The following is a 16,050-nucleotide window of genomic DNA, read 5'->3' as shown; positions in this document are numbered from 1 at the left end:
GTAGGAGTAACGGTTTTATAAAAGAAACTAATCATAGATATAGATTTATTTAAATAGTAGGTACTGTAGGTAGGTTAGGTTCGTTAGGTTTCTTTACTTGTCCGAAGGACAAACTACGCAGAAGTAGAAGCCCCGCGTGAGCGGGCTCCGTCGAATTAAGTGTTTGGACGGAGATTAGGGAAAAGGTTTATTTCGAGGAGTTTCTTGTGTTGCTTATCATTTTCTTTTAGACGTTATGGAGGTGGGTGTATGTACGGCTATCAATAAGTTAGTATGCCTTAAATCATTATGGTTCAAAATGATTATGGTACAAAACGTTATACGTAATTACATTTATAAGTATCCATAAATATGCTTTTAGTTTGTATGACATTTCATTTATTATAATTATAATGTATATGACCAAAAAGTGTATGACAACTGCTGAGTATGGCATCAAATATTATGGCTAAAAATGTATGACAATATAATATTACTTTTGATTTGTATGCGCAATGATGATTATGACACAAGTGGTTATGCGTATCAAAGATATATGACTTTCATTTGTATGCAACCCAATATGGTACAGTTGAACCAATGCGTCACGAAACTTAAGACTAACAGCAATAATAATACATATAACAGCAACAATTATAACAACAATGATAGCACATTACATTAGCATAGACAAATTATATTAATATCTCTAATTATTCGAGTAAAAGAGAAAGATGTCCGCAATTTGCAAACTTCAGTGTTCGCGGTGCTTTAAACTTTTAGTTTCACGGACGCGATATCTATGTCAAGGACCATAGAAGAGAGAGTGGTTGATTTGGTCCATGTCTATGTTTAAAACTATGTTTTTAGGCTGGCAGCTTATTAAATCTTTAAAGTTGGGTCTAGCTCGATCCAACTTCACGCAGTTCGCTTTTGACGGTCCGTCTCGATCGCCATGAGTGCATTGATTGGGAGCTCGAAGTCACGGCTTCCATTGGATAGCGATAGTTGTTGCTTATTTCTATTAACATTTATGTGGCTTATTTTTATAAAAATTGAAAGAAAAAAAAGATTAATTTTGTCCTTTGCTGCCTGAAACACAGGAACTCCTAGTTCAGGCATTTCGTAATCCACTTTCCTCTACTAACAACTCTTAGTCTTTAACATGAACCTCTGTACAATACTTTTTTCAATAAATTATTTGTATTTGTATGTCAAATGGAAAGATAAGGTATAATGTAATCGGTCGTGTACACAGGGAGTACTACTCGAAGGGCGAGGGGATGGACCGCGTGCTAGCCGCCGGCGCCCGTCGGCCGGGGCAGTACTGCAGCAGCGTGTTCGAGGGAGACTGGCACCGGTCGCTCATCGTTCAGATTGTTGACAGTGATACTGTCAAGGTGAGTATGTACTCTTACACAGGGAGTACTACTCGAAGGGCGAGGGGATGGACCGCGTGCTAGCCGCCGGCGCCCGTCGGCCGGGGCAGTACTGCAGCAGCGTGTTCGAGGGAGACTGGCACCGGTCGCTCATCGTTCAGATTGTTGACAGTGATACTGTCAAGGTGAGTATGTACTCTTACACAGGGAGTACTACTCGAAGGGCGAGGGGATGGACCGCGTGCTAGCCGCCGGCGCCCGTCGGCCGGGGCAGTACTGCAGCAGCGTGTTCGAGGGAGACTGGCACCGGTCGCTCATCGTTCAGATTGTTGACAGTGATACTGTCAAGGTGAGTATGTACTCTTACACAGGGAGTACTACTCGAAGGGCGAGGGGATGGACCGCGTGCTAGCCGCCGGCGCCCGTCGGCCGGGGCAGTACTGCAGCAGCGTGTTCGAGGGAGACTGGCACCGGTCGCTCATCGTTCAGATTGTTGACAGTGATACTGTCAAGGTGAGTATGTACTCTTACACAGGGAGTACTACTCGAAGGGCGAGGGGATGGACCGCGTGCTAGCCGCCGGCGCCCGTCGGCCGGGGCAGTACTGCAGCAGCGTGTTCGAGGGAGACTGGCACCGGTCGCTCATCGTTCAGATTGTTGACAGTGATACTGTCAAGGTGAGTATGTACTCTTACACAGGGAGTACTACTCGAAGGGCGAGGGGATGGACCGCGTGCTAGCCGCCGGCGCCCGTCGGCCGGGGCAGTACTGCAGCAGCGTGTTCGAGGGAGACTGGCACCGGTCGCTCATCGTTCAGATTGTTGACAGTGATACTGTCAAGGTGAGTATGTACTCTTACACAGGGAGTACTACTCGAAGGTCATTCTATCTATATGACAAGAAATAACCCACAACAAATACTCATTGAAAATCGAACTTTAATGTTAAAACAATGTACCTAGTCATTACATAACATTTGAATGAGTGTTTGGTGTGGGTTGGTTCCCGTTTGCAAAAATACGTCTAAATTGCAACTGTACACGTCTTACCAAACCTACTCGTGTGATGGCAGTCAAAAATACTTACCTAAGCGTGTTACACATAAAAAAGTACCCTAAGTTTGAAGGGTATTAGCTAAAGTAAAGACTTGTCGAAGAACTAAATGTTGGTGATAAAATAACGTTCTAATATAGTAGGTTCATACAAATAAACAATTGTACCTATTTTATTAATGCGACACCAATTTTTACTCCCTTTTGTGAAGTATAACTTTTCGCAATTAGCTCCATGCATGAATTTATTTTTATTTTTGGATTTATAATTTATATCATTGGAACACCGGAAATGATAAAAATACTTTTGTAAACCTTAACATTATTTTATTAAAAAATATTCAAAATGTTGAAAATTTTTGAGCGGTTGAAACGCTCATAATTCTTGGCGCGAATTCGACAGAGCGTGATGACGTCACACGTTGGGCGGCCCAACTGACGTTTGCTACTAATGACACTAATCTGTCGAACGCGTGACGTCACGTGGCGTTTCGAGCGTTTCGCTCACTAGCTTTTCGCGGGCAAATTTTTGTACTTTTTATTTATAATTTTAAGTAATTAAATGGTAATTTAAAAACGGTAATGCATTTGTAACATGATATAACGGTAACAAACATCCGAATAAAACATATTTCGTTCAAATATAAACTTCATGCATGAGGTTAAATGCCGCGTACTCGCGTCTACCAACAATCCCAAAGTAAATAAGTAGGAAACAAAGTCGCGAACTAAATTTTAAAACAATTATGTTACGTTTCGATCAGTATAAAACGAGCTTTCAAATCATGGCTAACTTTTTTTTATTAAAAGCTTCGTATTGCATTTTACGCTATAGAGGACCTATATAGGAGGATATAACCAAACGGAGTAGCCATTAACAGGCATTCCCCCCTGTCGAAAATAGTCGGCCAATGGTCATACACAATGTATCCGGACTGACGTTTATCTGACATGGCTATGTAGTATTTTGACGTTACGTATACATTTGACGTTCCCCTCCTTTCCCCCGCAAAAATTGGCAGACTTTTTTGTACAGCAAATTATAGACGGCGGTTCCGTTTGGTTATGTCCTCCTAGATTTTACCAGTCAAAACCTTTGTGACAGAACTTACGACCTGACTAAGTAGGGTCTCCCGAGCGACGGCGGCGACATGCATCGCCGACGCTAGGGTGAAGCGCCCTACATAGTCGTAAATGTCTGGTCCAGGTGCTGCACGTGGACTACGGGACGGTGGACACGGTGTCGGCCTCGTCGCTGCGGCCGCTGAAGCGCGCGTGGGCCTCGCTGGAGGCGCAGGCGGTGCGCGCGCGGCTCGCCGGCCTGCGCCCCGCCGCCGCGAGCCGGCGCTGGCCGCGCGCCGCCGCCTCCTACTGCCTGGACCTGGTGCGCGAGCGCAAGCTCGTCGGCAACGTCGTGGCCGTGGACCCCGAGGTACTGCCCGCTGCCTATTACACTTCCTAGCGACCCGCCCCGAGCCCGCGCTGGAGGCGCAGGCGGTGCGCGCGCGGCTCGCCGGCCTGCGCCCCGCCGCCGCGAGCCGGCGCTGGCCGCGCGCCGCCGCCTCCTACTGCCTGGACCTGGTGCGCGAGCGCAAGCTCGTCGGCAACGTCGTGGCCGTGGACCCCGAGGTACTGCCCGCTGCCTATTACACTTCCTAGCGACCCGCCCCGAGCCCGCGCTGGAGGCGCAGGCGGTGCGCGCGCGGCTCGCCGGCCTGCGCCCCGCCGCCGCGAGCCGGCGCTGGCCGCGCGCCGCCGCCTCCTACTGCCTGGACCTGGTGCGCGAGCGCAAGCTCGTCGGCAACGTCGTGGCCGTGGACCCCGAGGTACTGCCCGCTGCCTATTACACTTCCTAGCGACCCGCCCCGAGCCCGCGCTGGAGGCGCAGGCGGTGCGCGCGCGGCTCGCCGGCCTGCGCCCCGCCGCCGCGAGCCGGCGCTGGCCGCGCGCCGCCGCCTCCTACTGCCTGGACCTGGTGCGCGAGCGCAAGCTCGTCGGCAACGTCGTGGCCGTGGACCCCGAGGTACTGCCCGCTGCCTATTACACTTCCTAGCGACCCGCCCCGAGCCCGCGCTGGAGGCGCAGGCGGTGCGCGCGCGGCTCGCCGGCCTGCGCCCCGCCGCCGCGAGCCGGCGCTGGCCGCGCGCCGCCGCCTCCTACTGCCTGGACCTGGTGCGCGAGCGCAAGCTCGTCGGCAACGTCGTGGCCGTGGACCCCGAGGTACTGCCCGCTGCCTACACTATTACACTTCCTAGCGACCCGCCCCGAGCCCGCGCTGGAGGCGCAGGCGGTGCGCGCGCGGCTCGCCGGCCTGCGCCCCGCCGCCGCGAGCCGGCGCTGGCCGCGCGCCGCCGCCTCCTACTGCCTGGACCTGGTGCGCGAGCGCAAGCTCGTCGGCAACGTCGTGGCCGTGGACCCCGAGGTACTGCCCGCTGCCTACACTATTACACTTCCTAGCGACCCGCCCCGAGCCCGCGCTGGAGGCGCAGGCGGTGCGCGCGCGGCTCGCCGGCCTGCGCCCCGCCGCCGCGAGCCGGCGCTGGCCGCGCGCCGCCGCCTCCTACTGCCTGGACCTGGTGCGCGAGCGCAAGCTCGTCGGCAACGTCGTGGCCGTGGACCCCGAGGTACTGCCCGCTGCCTACACTATTACACTTCCTAGCGACCCGCCCCGAGCCCGCGCTGGAGGCGCAGGCGGTGCGCGCGCGGCTCGCCGGCCTGCGCCCCGCCGCCGCGAGCCGGCGCTGGCCGCGCGCCGCCGCCTCCTACTGCCTGGACCTGGTGCGCGAGCGCAAGCTCGTCGGCAACGTCGTGGCCGTGGACCCCGAGGTACTGCCCGCTGCCTACACTATTACACTTCCTAGCGACCCGCCCCGAGCCCGCGCTGGAGGCGCAGGCGGTGCGCGCGCGGCTCGCCGGCCTGCGCCCCGCCGCCGCGAGCCGGCGCTGGCCGCGCGCCGCCGCCTCCTACTGCCTGGACCTGGTGCGCGAGCGCAAGCTCGTCGGCAACGTCGTGGCCGTGGACCCCGAGGTACTGCCCGCTGCCTATTACACTTCCTAGCGACCCGCCCCGAGCCCGCGCTGGAGGCGCAGGCGGTGCGCGCGCGGCTCGCCGGCCTGCGCCCCGCCGCCGCGAGCCGGCGCTGGCCGCGCGCCGCCGCCTCCTACTGCCTGGACCTGGTGCGCGAGCGCAAGCTCGTCGGCAACGTCGTGGCCGTGGACCCCGAGGTACTGCCCGCTGCCTATTACACTTCCTAGCGACCCGCCCCGAGCCCGCGCTGGAGGCGCAGGCGGTGCGCGCGCGGCTCGCCGGCCTGCGCCCCGCCGCCGCGAGCCGGCGCTGGCCGCGCGCCGCCGCCTCCTACTGCCTGGACCTGGTGCGCGAGCGCAAGCTCGTCGGCAACGTCGTGGCCGTGGACCCCGAGGTACTGCCCGCTGCCTATTACACTTCCTAGCGACCCGCCCCGAGCCCGCGCTGGAGGCGCAGGCGGTGCGCGCGCGGCTCGCCGGCCTGCGCCCCGCCGCCGCGAGCCGGCGCTGGCCGCGCGCCGCCGCCTCCTACTGCCTGGACCTGGTGCGCGAGCGCAAGCTCGTCGGCAACGTCGTGGCCGTGGACCCCGAGGTACTGCCCGCTGCCTACACTATTACACTTCCTAGCGACCCGCCCCGAGCCCGCGCTGGAGGCGCAGGCGGTGCGCGCGCGGCTCGCCGGCCTGCGCCCCGCCGCCGCGAGCCGGCGCTGGCCGCGCGCCGCCGCCTCCTACTGCCTGGACCTGGTGCGCGAGCGCAAGCTCGTCGGCAACGTCGTGGCCGTGGACCCCGAGGTACTGCCCGCTGCCTACACTATTACACTTCCTAGCGACCCGCCCCGAGCCCCGGCCTCGCACGATGCTTATGCTTAGAAGCCGTTACGATGTATGAAAAACGAGGAAATAGCGATTTTGTCGGTGAAATACCGAGTTTATGTATATTGTTCCCATACATTTTTTTTATAAAATATAAGGAATGGAATGGAAGCATTATTTTTTTACTATTTGGAAGTTAAAAAAAAAACTTTTGTATTTTTTTAATATTTCCATATATTTTTTAATTTCCAATTTATTGTAATAAATTGATCATTCTATCTATATGGCAAGATTTAGATATAAAATTCGACACGTGTCAACGACCCTATTCGTTGGGACCTTTTTATTATACGGGTTGACTTCAAATCGGTAATTACTTTTTTAGTAAGAATTAACGTAAGTGCTTTCGGTCAATTAAGTACCAGTTGCACAATCCGCACCCGACAGACGTATCGACGTCACCCGGCGCGCCGCGGTGGTTCACGATGAAACTTTCCATACAATAAAATTTAGCAACCTTTTAACGATTACAAACAGTTTGTGCACCGATCCAGTAAACCGTTTTCCCCGCAGGAGAGCATCCTCGAAGTGTTGCTGATCGACACGTCGACGGCCGAGGACGTGAACATCACGGAGCAGATGATCCGCGCCGGGCACGCCGACGCGCGCTCCCTGTCCGCGCTCGGGGTAAGTGCCTCCTCCGCCTCCTCCGCCTCCCCCGCCTCCCCCGCCTCCTCCGACGAGCTGGACGTGCGCTCCCTCGTGTCTTGCGTGCTGCAGACCCGGCACGACGCGCCGGAGCTCGGCGACAGCGACAGCGACGTGTCGGCGTCCGCTTCGGAGGTCGTCGGCCGCCCGCCGAGGCGATTGGAACAGTGGGAATGCCCCGAAAGAGAACCTAGTGTTGTCAGTGACGCCAGTGTACCTGTCGGTCCTTCTAGACTGGCTAAATTGAGAACTCTAATGGCTACGAGCGTGGTCAGTCAGTCGAGCGCCAGCCGCTCTAGGCTGTCCAAGCTGAAAAAACTAGTTAAGCTTAAAGAGGAGGGCTCGAGCCCTGAGGGTACAGTGGTCACGGCTAGTGCGGTCTCTGTAGATGATAAGTCCCCCCCGGCCACGGTGGTGAGTGCTAGTGTGGTGTCGGCCTCGGTGGTATCGGTTTCCAGTGCAGTGCTGCGCAAGAAACTGGCGCTGGCGGGGCGGCTGCGCGCCGCTTGATAGTTACCGGTCATGTAAGGACGCTAAACACGATGAATTTCGTACTGTCACGCGAGTCTTCCGCGCCCGGCTCGGTATGAACCCGGTAGAAAATCACGGACAATTAAACTTTACAAAAACAACTCAAAACCTTGTCACTGATATTGCTGCTAAGATCAATAATTTGCTTTTTTTATTTTATTTTAGTGTATCCCACTGCTGGGCAAACGCCTCCCTTCTTTTCTTTCCCGCCCTTTGGCTCTGTCCATAACTTTCTTACCAAAACAAAAAACTGGTTTACTAATGTATTGCCAAAAATCGTTTCCCAAAGTATTACTTCCCAAACTATTTTACGCAAATTATTATTTGGCAAAATTTCATTTCGCAAATTTTCATAATCCAACCTAACCTAACCCAACCTAGTACGTCATTTTCATTTCGCAATATGGGGTTGGGAAATCAAATGGTTGCGAAGTAAAAAACTTGCTAAAATTTCATTTGGGAAATGAAACTGATGCCATGCCATAAGTTTGATGGGAAGTGAAATTTGGCGAAAATTTTTTTGGCTAAACGGCGGTATCCCCAAAAAACTAGGTGCACTATACTTTCCATATATTATAGTATTCATTTCTCATGCTCTGAAAGAGGGTCATTATTGTTCTAAAAGATGTACAGAAAATGATACGTGTCTGCACTAGAGCATTTTACGTTCGAAGTACGTACGATTTGCATTCTGATATTAGACTCCATTCCATAAATAACGATAATATTGCCTGAATTGTTAATTGAAAGTACCCTCAAGAAATACTACAAAAATGTATACTTATAGTCATGTTTTTAAAAAAAACACATGCATTTTACTTTCCTCGTATTCGAAATGAAAAGTAGTGTTTAACTCGGGTGAAAGGCATCATTTCAGGCTCGGAAAATACCTCGGCAGAAATGGGTGCCTTTCATCCCTTGGTTAACAATCTACTATTGATATAATTGATATAATCATTTTGAATAACGCAATAAAAGGCATACTACTATATTATTTACCTAAGGTAATCAACAACATACATAATATTGTTATTGGTGTGATAGTTATAGGGTTTTACACTTCGTCTAATATACACTGCTCTCTCAGTATTAGCTACATTATATATTCATATGTAGGCCTCAATAGAAATAAAAGGCTCCCAGAAAGTGGGTAAGGTTAGGTTAAATCTGATCCGTATAAAAAAATAGTATTTTATACAATCGTGATATAATAGAGAGCTTTTCAGTCGAGTACCGTGTTTAAGCAACGAAGCTTGCTGAGTTGCTTAAGTTAAGGTACGAGATTGAAAAGCTTGACTATATCACTATTGTATACAATACTTTTTCTACGAGACAAAAAAATAATACTTTCAACTAGTAGAATCATATACTTAGGTAAACAAACCAAAAGTATACAGCTAAGATACGCGAGCTGCCGCGACCCGCGATACCTTCATACTCGTACGCGCACCGGCCGCCGCGGGCCCGGCGCCCCCGGCGGGTTGGTCAACGACACCTCCTCGTAACTCATGAGGCCCTGGTACCTGCTCCGCGCTAAATTCAATTTTAAGACAGTTTTTTCTCGATTTTGGCCACCCTAGCCTATGGAGACTAACAAGCAACGCTAAGCGGTTTTCGTAGGACATGGATGTTACTATATGAAGGGTGTCACATGCGCGTTTATGACTTATGAAGCAATTGTTGGCTAACCAATCACAAAGCAGATGCGACGCAGCAGCGTGTTTAAGTAGGATAATTTGCATTGAATCGAGTCTCCTTAAACAAGAAATATTTTACTACTACTAAATGTAAGAAGTTCTATTTTCAAAATTTTTATAATTGACTAAACCGTATTGATAAAATTCTTATGCTTGAGTCGGAAGTGCCATAGACTATCCAACGTTGAAAAGAGTAAGGTTGTAGTGTAGCATATGAAGTCGTAAGATACAGATTATACTCGACGAGTAGAAAAATATGTTTTTGATTGTATAAAGTATTACGTTATATTGAAATATAATATAACAAAAACCTTTATACAATATGTCTTTATACTAGTTAAAAATTATATAATAATAGGCATTGTATCAATTACGGTTTAGATTTAAATTAATTATAATTATAAAAAAACAACAACAAGTAATGTATATGTTATGTATGTAACCCACGTAATTTGGTCGGGTTATTTGTTGCCCCTCCCCCATTTCATCTCTGTATAATTATACCTCTATGGTTCATGTCATGCCTACCTAGCGCCACAACTATTATTTACAGCCGAAAGCTGGTCAGACAATTAGCTCCATGCATGAATTTATTTTTATTTTTGGTTTCATAATTTATATCGTTGGAACACCGGAAATGATAAAAATACTTTTGTAAACCTTAACATTATTTTATTAAAAAATATTTAAAATGCTGAAAATTTTTGAGCGGTTGAAACGCTCATAATTTTTGGCGCGAATTCGACAGAGCGTGATGACGTCACACGTTGGGCGGCCCAACTGACGTTTGCTACTAATGACACTAATCTGTCGAACGCGTGACGTCACGTGGCGTTTCGAGCGTTTCGCTCACTAGCTTTTCGCGGGCAAACTTTTGTACTTTTTATTTATAATTTTAAGTAATTAAATGGAAATTAAAAACAGAAATGCATTTGTAACAGATATAACGGTAACAAACATCCGAATAAAACATATTTCGTTCAAATATAAACTTCATGCATGAGGCTAATTCAGATTTTGTATAAATATGTTCACGAAAGTTTCACTGCAAAGTGTGCGCAGAGTTTGTTTGTATGGAGTTGTAGATATTTTACGTGTAGAACCAGTTTTTTTTATTTTTTATTTTTTTTATTTAAAATAACGGAATCATCGAATGTAGTTAATATAGGGAAAGGATTAACAAGAACTGGTGCACGAATTAATTTATACTTGTGTTGATTTTTTCTTATCTAATACAATCACAATAATTTAAGACAATAAGTAAAGCCCCATTTACATGGTGCGAGTTTCTCGCATGTTTTGGGACGAGAAATCGTATGACATTATCGTATGCAATAATCGCCAGGCGAGTATCGTATAAAAATGTTTACATTCATGCGAGAAATATAAACTCGCCTACGATTATGTCATTCGATACTCGCACGGAGATTATCGCCAGGTGAAATAGTTTACACGAGGAGCCGCATTCTAGGGAGATATTTTCTTACGATTTCTCGACTCGTCTAAACTCGTTCTCGTATGACATTTTTTCACGTACGTGCGAGTATCGCACGAATCGGTCCGAACCGATTTTAATACGAGTTTTGCCAGTCAACTCACGTGATTAGTTGCTAATCATTTACCACTAGTTATGCGTATACTGTAAATATTCGTAATAAAGTAATATTTCTTGTTTCTCACATTATTTTTACAAGCTTTTATTTAACTTGCAAATGTTTGTTTGTTTGAATATGTTTGTTCTGGTCAAATCTTGCAAATTTAAGCCACTTCCCATTATTTGATTGAGATGAAAATTTATTTATTTATTTATTTTATTTATTTAAGGATCACCAACGGATAATACATCTACACTAGTACATTAGCACAAGGATAATTAACATTGACTGATGTTTAGCCACTTATAGGTGACCACAGCTCACACATGTATATTTCAAAGAGAGTATATAAAATTCCTATACATATGCGAGTTTGATGGTGACAATGTAATATTATGGTACCATTGAACTGGTCTGAATATGGACATGGACACAGGAGGTGGCAACTATCCCTATCCATATAGGGCTCTATAAAACAACGCAACCTAGATGTGTTTGGGTTCGTTAAAATTCTCTCGATGAGTATTAGTTGTTGGTGTGAAAAATACAGTCAGCGATAATATCTTCTGCCAAAAATGTTTTTTTTTTTAACAGAAACAAATTAATTTAATGATTTAAATATAATTTAAGTTGCATTTATTTTAATATTGGCTCTTGGCTGAAATGCCGTGACGTTGCCCTAATAAAAAAAAGTTGGCGGGAAATAGTTAGCAGCATTCAAGTACCTATATATATTCAAAGAAAATTTTGTTGTGCGTTTTGGCGATTAATAAAACATTTAAAATGTAAAAGTATAATTTAAAACATATAAAGTACCGACACAATCAGAACAGCCTCTTGCAATGCACTCATGATGACGACTGAAAAGCATATAAACTCGAAATACGATTCTCGCATTTAAGTTTTGTTTACACGGAGACATCCAATCATCAAAGGCGAGGAGATTATCGCCCCTACTTGTACGATATCGTACGTATAGTTTACATGATGCCATATTTTTTCTCGTGCTACGATAATCGCATGGTCGAGGCGAGAAACTCGCACCATGTAAATGGGCCTTTAGGGTGGAAAAGAAATGTTTTATTTTTGTGTAAAAATCTTTAGGTAATTAGTAAAGTTACCATATAACCCTGTGTATAACTTAATTAATTTAGTTAAAATATGTTATTAGTTAAAATTGTTATAAGGTTTATTTTTTCTTTACGCTATTTAATTTTACGTTTCTTGATCATTTTTTTGGTTTTATTAATATATTTCTACATATACCTAAACGCAGTTAATTTTTCTATGGTGATATTGCATTTTTGATTTTGACTTTTCGGTTCGCGAGAATCGGGCGGCGCGGGCGCGGGTGTGTACGTCTCATTTGGAAGTGTTGAGTGTGCTTTTATGTGTGTGTGTCGACAACTTCATACTTGAATGGCAGTTATAAAAATGTACAGTCAGTCACGCTCCGTGATTGTTATGCCGTTTAGGGTGCTATTGCACATTCATAGCGCATGTATTGAACAACCAGTTTAGCTAGGACCCTCAATGGCTCAACAATCGCGGAGCGTGATGGGTACAAGAGATTGTTTTAAAAGTATTAACTTAGTACGCTATCTATTCTCATCAGACATCACAAATACGGTTTCGGCTTTCGAGTTATCTCCCTCACGCTTCCAAATTTGATTTAGCGGTAGCCTCCTGCGGCCTGCGTACTATCACGTACAATAACATTTAAAGTGTCATTTGGCATTAAATTTCTACCTTGCAAACTCTTAATGTCCTCTGGAAAAATTAAAAGAAATAAACGCCAAATGATACTCACGGTAAACTAAACAGAAAACAGATCAAAGCTGTCATAACAAAATCAAAAGTTCTCTCGATCGCAGCGATATCCACTCGTTTAGTTTGCCTACAGCAAATTGCAGGGAATACTTTCTTAACCTTCCGTCCCTGTGAAGTTGACACAAACAAAAATCAACAGCCGATTTTCTGTAAAATGAAATGGCTTTTCAGTCTCTTATGTTGAATTTGAAATCCGAGCAATTTGCTAAAGCGGTGTTATGTCGTGACGGTGACGCCCGACTCGCGGGCCCGTGTTAAGGCGCGCGCCCGACCCCGGCCCGCCACCGGGTCGGCGCGGCTAGGCAGCGCGCCTTAACGGCGTGTCGGGTGTTGCAGGCGCGAGACGGCTACCTGCTGCCCACCTTCCACGCGCTCGAGAACGGCCTCACGCCCAACTACACCGAGATCTACGCGCTGCTGCGCGACGGCATCGCGCTCGACTACGTCGACTCCTACCGGAACCACGTCGCGGCTCTGTTGCCGACCTCTAGCGACGACAGCTGCGAGCCGCTCGAGGAGGCCGACGCCGACGAGCGCACGAGCGAGCTCGGCTGCAGCCCCCCGCCTTCCCCGCCCTCTGCGCTGGCCGCCAATCGAGTGCCGATGGCGCTGTCGCTCCTCCGTCTCGCTCCCTCTCCGCCGACGGAGGAGCTCCTGCAACTCAGCCCGGAGCCGTCGCCCGCCCCGAGCTCCACCCCCACCCCCGCCGCGTCGCCGCGGGGACACTCGGCCGGGCTAGACTCGCCCGTCCCGGAGCTTCAGGAGCGTTGCATGACCCCGGAAACCCCCGGCCCCGTGCCTGTGCCCCCGGAGCCCCCCGCGCCTGTGTCCCCGAAGCCAGCGGCCCCGGCCCCGCCCCCGCCGCCCGCCGCCCCCGCGCCCGCGCCCGCTACACCCTGCGGCGCCCGCTCGTGTTGCGCCACACCGCACCCCGCCTCGTTCTACGCGCTCCCGTACTGCCAGTGCCCGCAGCCCTACAAGCCGCAGCCGGTTTCTGTACCCGTGGTCCCCCACTACTCGCCCGGCTACTTCCGCCCGCGCGTGTCCCCGCAGCAGTACTATCCCCAGTTCAGACCGCCGGTCAGTATGAACTACTACGGCCAGCCGGTTTTCTATCAGCCGAACCGAGATTTTCCGGTCGCGCAACACCCTCAAAATTTTGTAGCGAATTCGGCACAGAATGTCCAACAGTTCGTTCCGAACTCGATTCAAAATCCTCAGCAGGTCGTACCGAATTCGACGCAAAACTTCAGGCCATACCCGGGACCGAATCCGCATGGCTTGGGGCCTAATTCGCCGAATTTCGGATCTAACCCCGTACCAAATCCGGCTATCGTCGGGCCTGCACCTAATCAGCAATATAATGGCGCCAGTTCACCAAATCTGCAATCCACGAGCCCCGCGCGGAACGGCCCGCTATCGGCAAACTGCGGTTCGGGGCCGCTCCGAGCGTCGTCAAACTCTTTAAACGGCGCGGACGGTCCCTCCGTGGTGTTAAGCGCAGAGGAGTGCAAGATATTCAAGTTGCTTTCCGGCGTAGACCCGGGCGCGGCGCACGGCTACATGCTCTCGGCGCTGCGGCGCGCGCGCGACGAGGCCGAGCGGCCTCCGGGCCCCGGCGGCCCCGCCGGCCCCGGCCTCAACCCCGGCGGCCTCAACCCCGGCCTCAACCCCGACGCGCGAGAGTACCGCCCCACCTGCCGGCCGCCGCCAGGTTTTGAGAACTTTATTAAATAGCGCGTATCGATCACGTTAAGCTCACTATTGGTAAACCTTATTGCGAGGACGTAAGGACTACCGACTACCGATGGTCAGGTGAGTGTTGTTAATGTTCCCGCGACCGCCCTACCTCAACCGTTGCGAAGTATACGGGCCCCTGCTGCTCTTGCGATAGACCGACGTCCGAATAAGAGTCCATCCGAGTTAACTTTGCACTAAATATAATATACTTAACAAGGGTAGTGTCACATTTAGATTACACACGTGAAGCAGAGTTGGCTTGATCCGACTTAGTAATAACTTTATAACTGACCTTTTTTACGATAAATAAAAGTTTGTGCCTTACTTATACGCTTCAATGTCGTACCTACATTAGTTTAGCATCGAAATATATTAGGTAACTATAAAAGCTCAGTTAAGTGTGTTACTTACTCATACCGAAATCACTTTAGTCACTCATGTCGTCCCCGCTCACCGCTCCGCCCGACCTCGTATAACAACCTACAGTTTAAATACTCTTCGACTATAATCCATAGTCTTGTAAAAATTCGATTCGATTAGATAGCTTATTAGTATTTTGATATGTTGTATAAGTATGGCGCGCCTAGACAGCAGGGTCGAAACAACCCGTGATCTTCGCGAGGCAGAAAAGATGTCGACTGATTATTGTTTATAATAAATACCTTAATCCGCGACGCGAGAATGTCGTGACTAAAATTGTGATTGTAAGTATTTCTGGTCATTAAATGGCGCCCTAGTGTAAGAAATTCGATTTGAAATGATAATTTGACAAATGAATCCCTTTTGATTTAACTTTTTTTTGTTCTTCCATTTTGACTTAAGTGTTCATTTGTTTTTTTTTTACATACTTGTCCGCAAGTATCCTACTTTTATAATGTTGATATTAATAGTTTAGTATAAAGTATTCTCTCTACCTGTTAATGTTTTCCGCATTTGACTACTGTTACAAATATTCTATCTTGTTAATTGGAAATTGACATAGAATTTATCAATAAGTAAATATCTGAGATAAGGCTTGTTTGCCACAAATATAATTTTAGAAAGTTAGAAAAAATATATATATTGACAGCAACTCGTCTTAAGTTTGAGAGCCATTGTTGATTGGATCTGTGATAGTAGCCTGGGTGTGTCGTGCCAAGATAACCTGGACCACTGGACTATTGTAATAACTTTCTCAATAAACGTTAATTAATATTTATCTTATTTCATTTTAATCCTGTTCTTGCTTTATCCTACGTGGTATAGATGGCTATCAGCCACAAAATAGTTATTTACGATACAAGTGCGGAAAAGAGGAAATTCGAAACGAGTGGCGATAAATTAAAACACGACCGCAGGGAGTGTTTTAAATCGACACGAGTTGCGAATTACCTATTCGCACGTGTATCGTACAACCCTTTACAGTACATATGGCCCTTTAAACTTTCGACATATGCACGAAAAGTGCTCTTTTACGCACTAGTGCGAGAAAGTAGCACCATATGTGCTGTAAAGATATCTATAGACATTGAAATGTTACTGAACAAGTAAGCTAATAGAAAAAAAAAAAACATTTTGGGATATTTGGGGCTTGGTAGTGCTGAAAGATTTATTTTTAGTTGATAAAGCAACCACTCCATTGAACAACGAAACCTAAACATTAAATCGTTTTCCGTTTGCAAAGTAAGCCTTAGTTCTGTAACATTATATTCATAGCG

General features: G+C 48.2%; 1 protein-coding gene across 1 annotated transcript in view; it reads left to right on the top strand.

Annotated features, from left to right (window-relative positions):
- The window catches only part of LOC134749641 (uncharacterized), a 35,753-nt gene extending 20,204 nt beyond the window's left edge, over positions 1-15,549 (top strand). The window contains exons 11-14 of the mRNA XM_063684657.1: positions 1,238-1,379; positions 3,618-3,842; positions 6,826-6,939; positions 12,950-15,549. Coding sequence (XP_063540727.1) covers positions 1,238-1,379; positions 3,618-3,842; positions 6,826-6,939; positions 12,950-14,350 — 1,882 coding nt within the window. The 3' untranslated portion in view covers positions 14,351-15,549. The remainder of the gene's footprint in view (positions 1-1,237; positions 1,380-3,617; positions 3,843-6,825; positions 6,940-12,949) is intronic.
- Positions 15,550-16,050: the final 501 nt, after the last annotated feature.

This window comes from Cydia strobilella, chromosome 18 (assembly GCF_947568885.1).
Source record: "Cydia strobilella chromosome 18, ilCydStro3.1, whole genome shotgun sequence".
NCBI lineage: Eukaryota > Metazoa > Arthropoda > Insecta > Lepidoptera > Tortricidae > Cydia > Cydia strobilella.
This window is presented reverse-complemented; position numbering and strand designations above follow the sequence as displayed.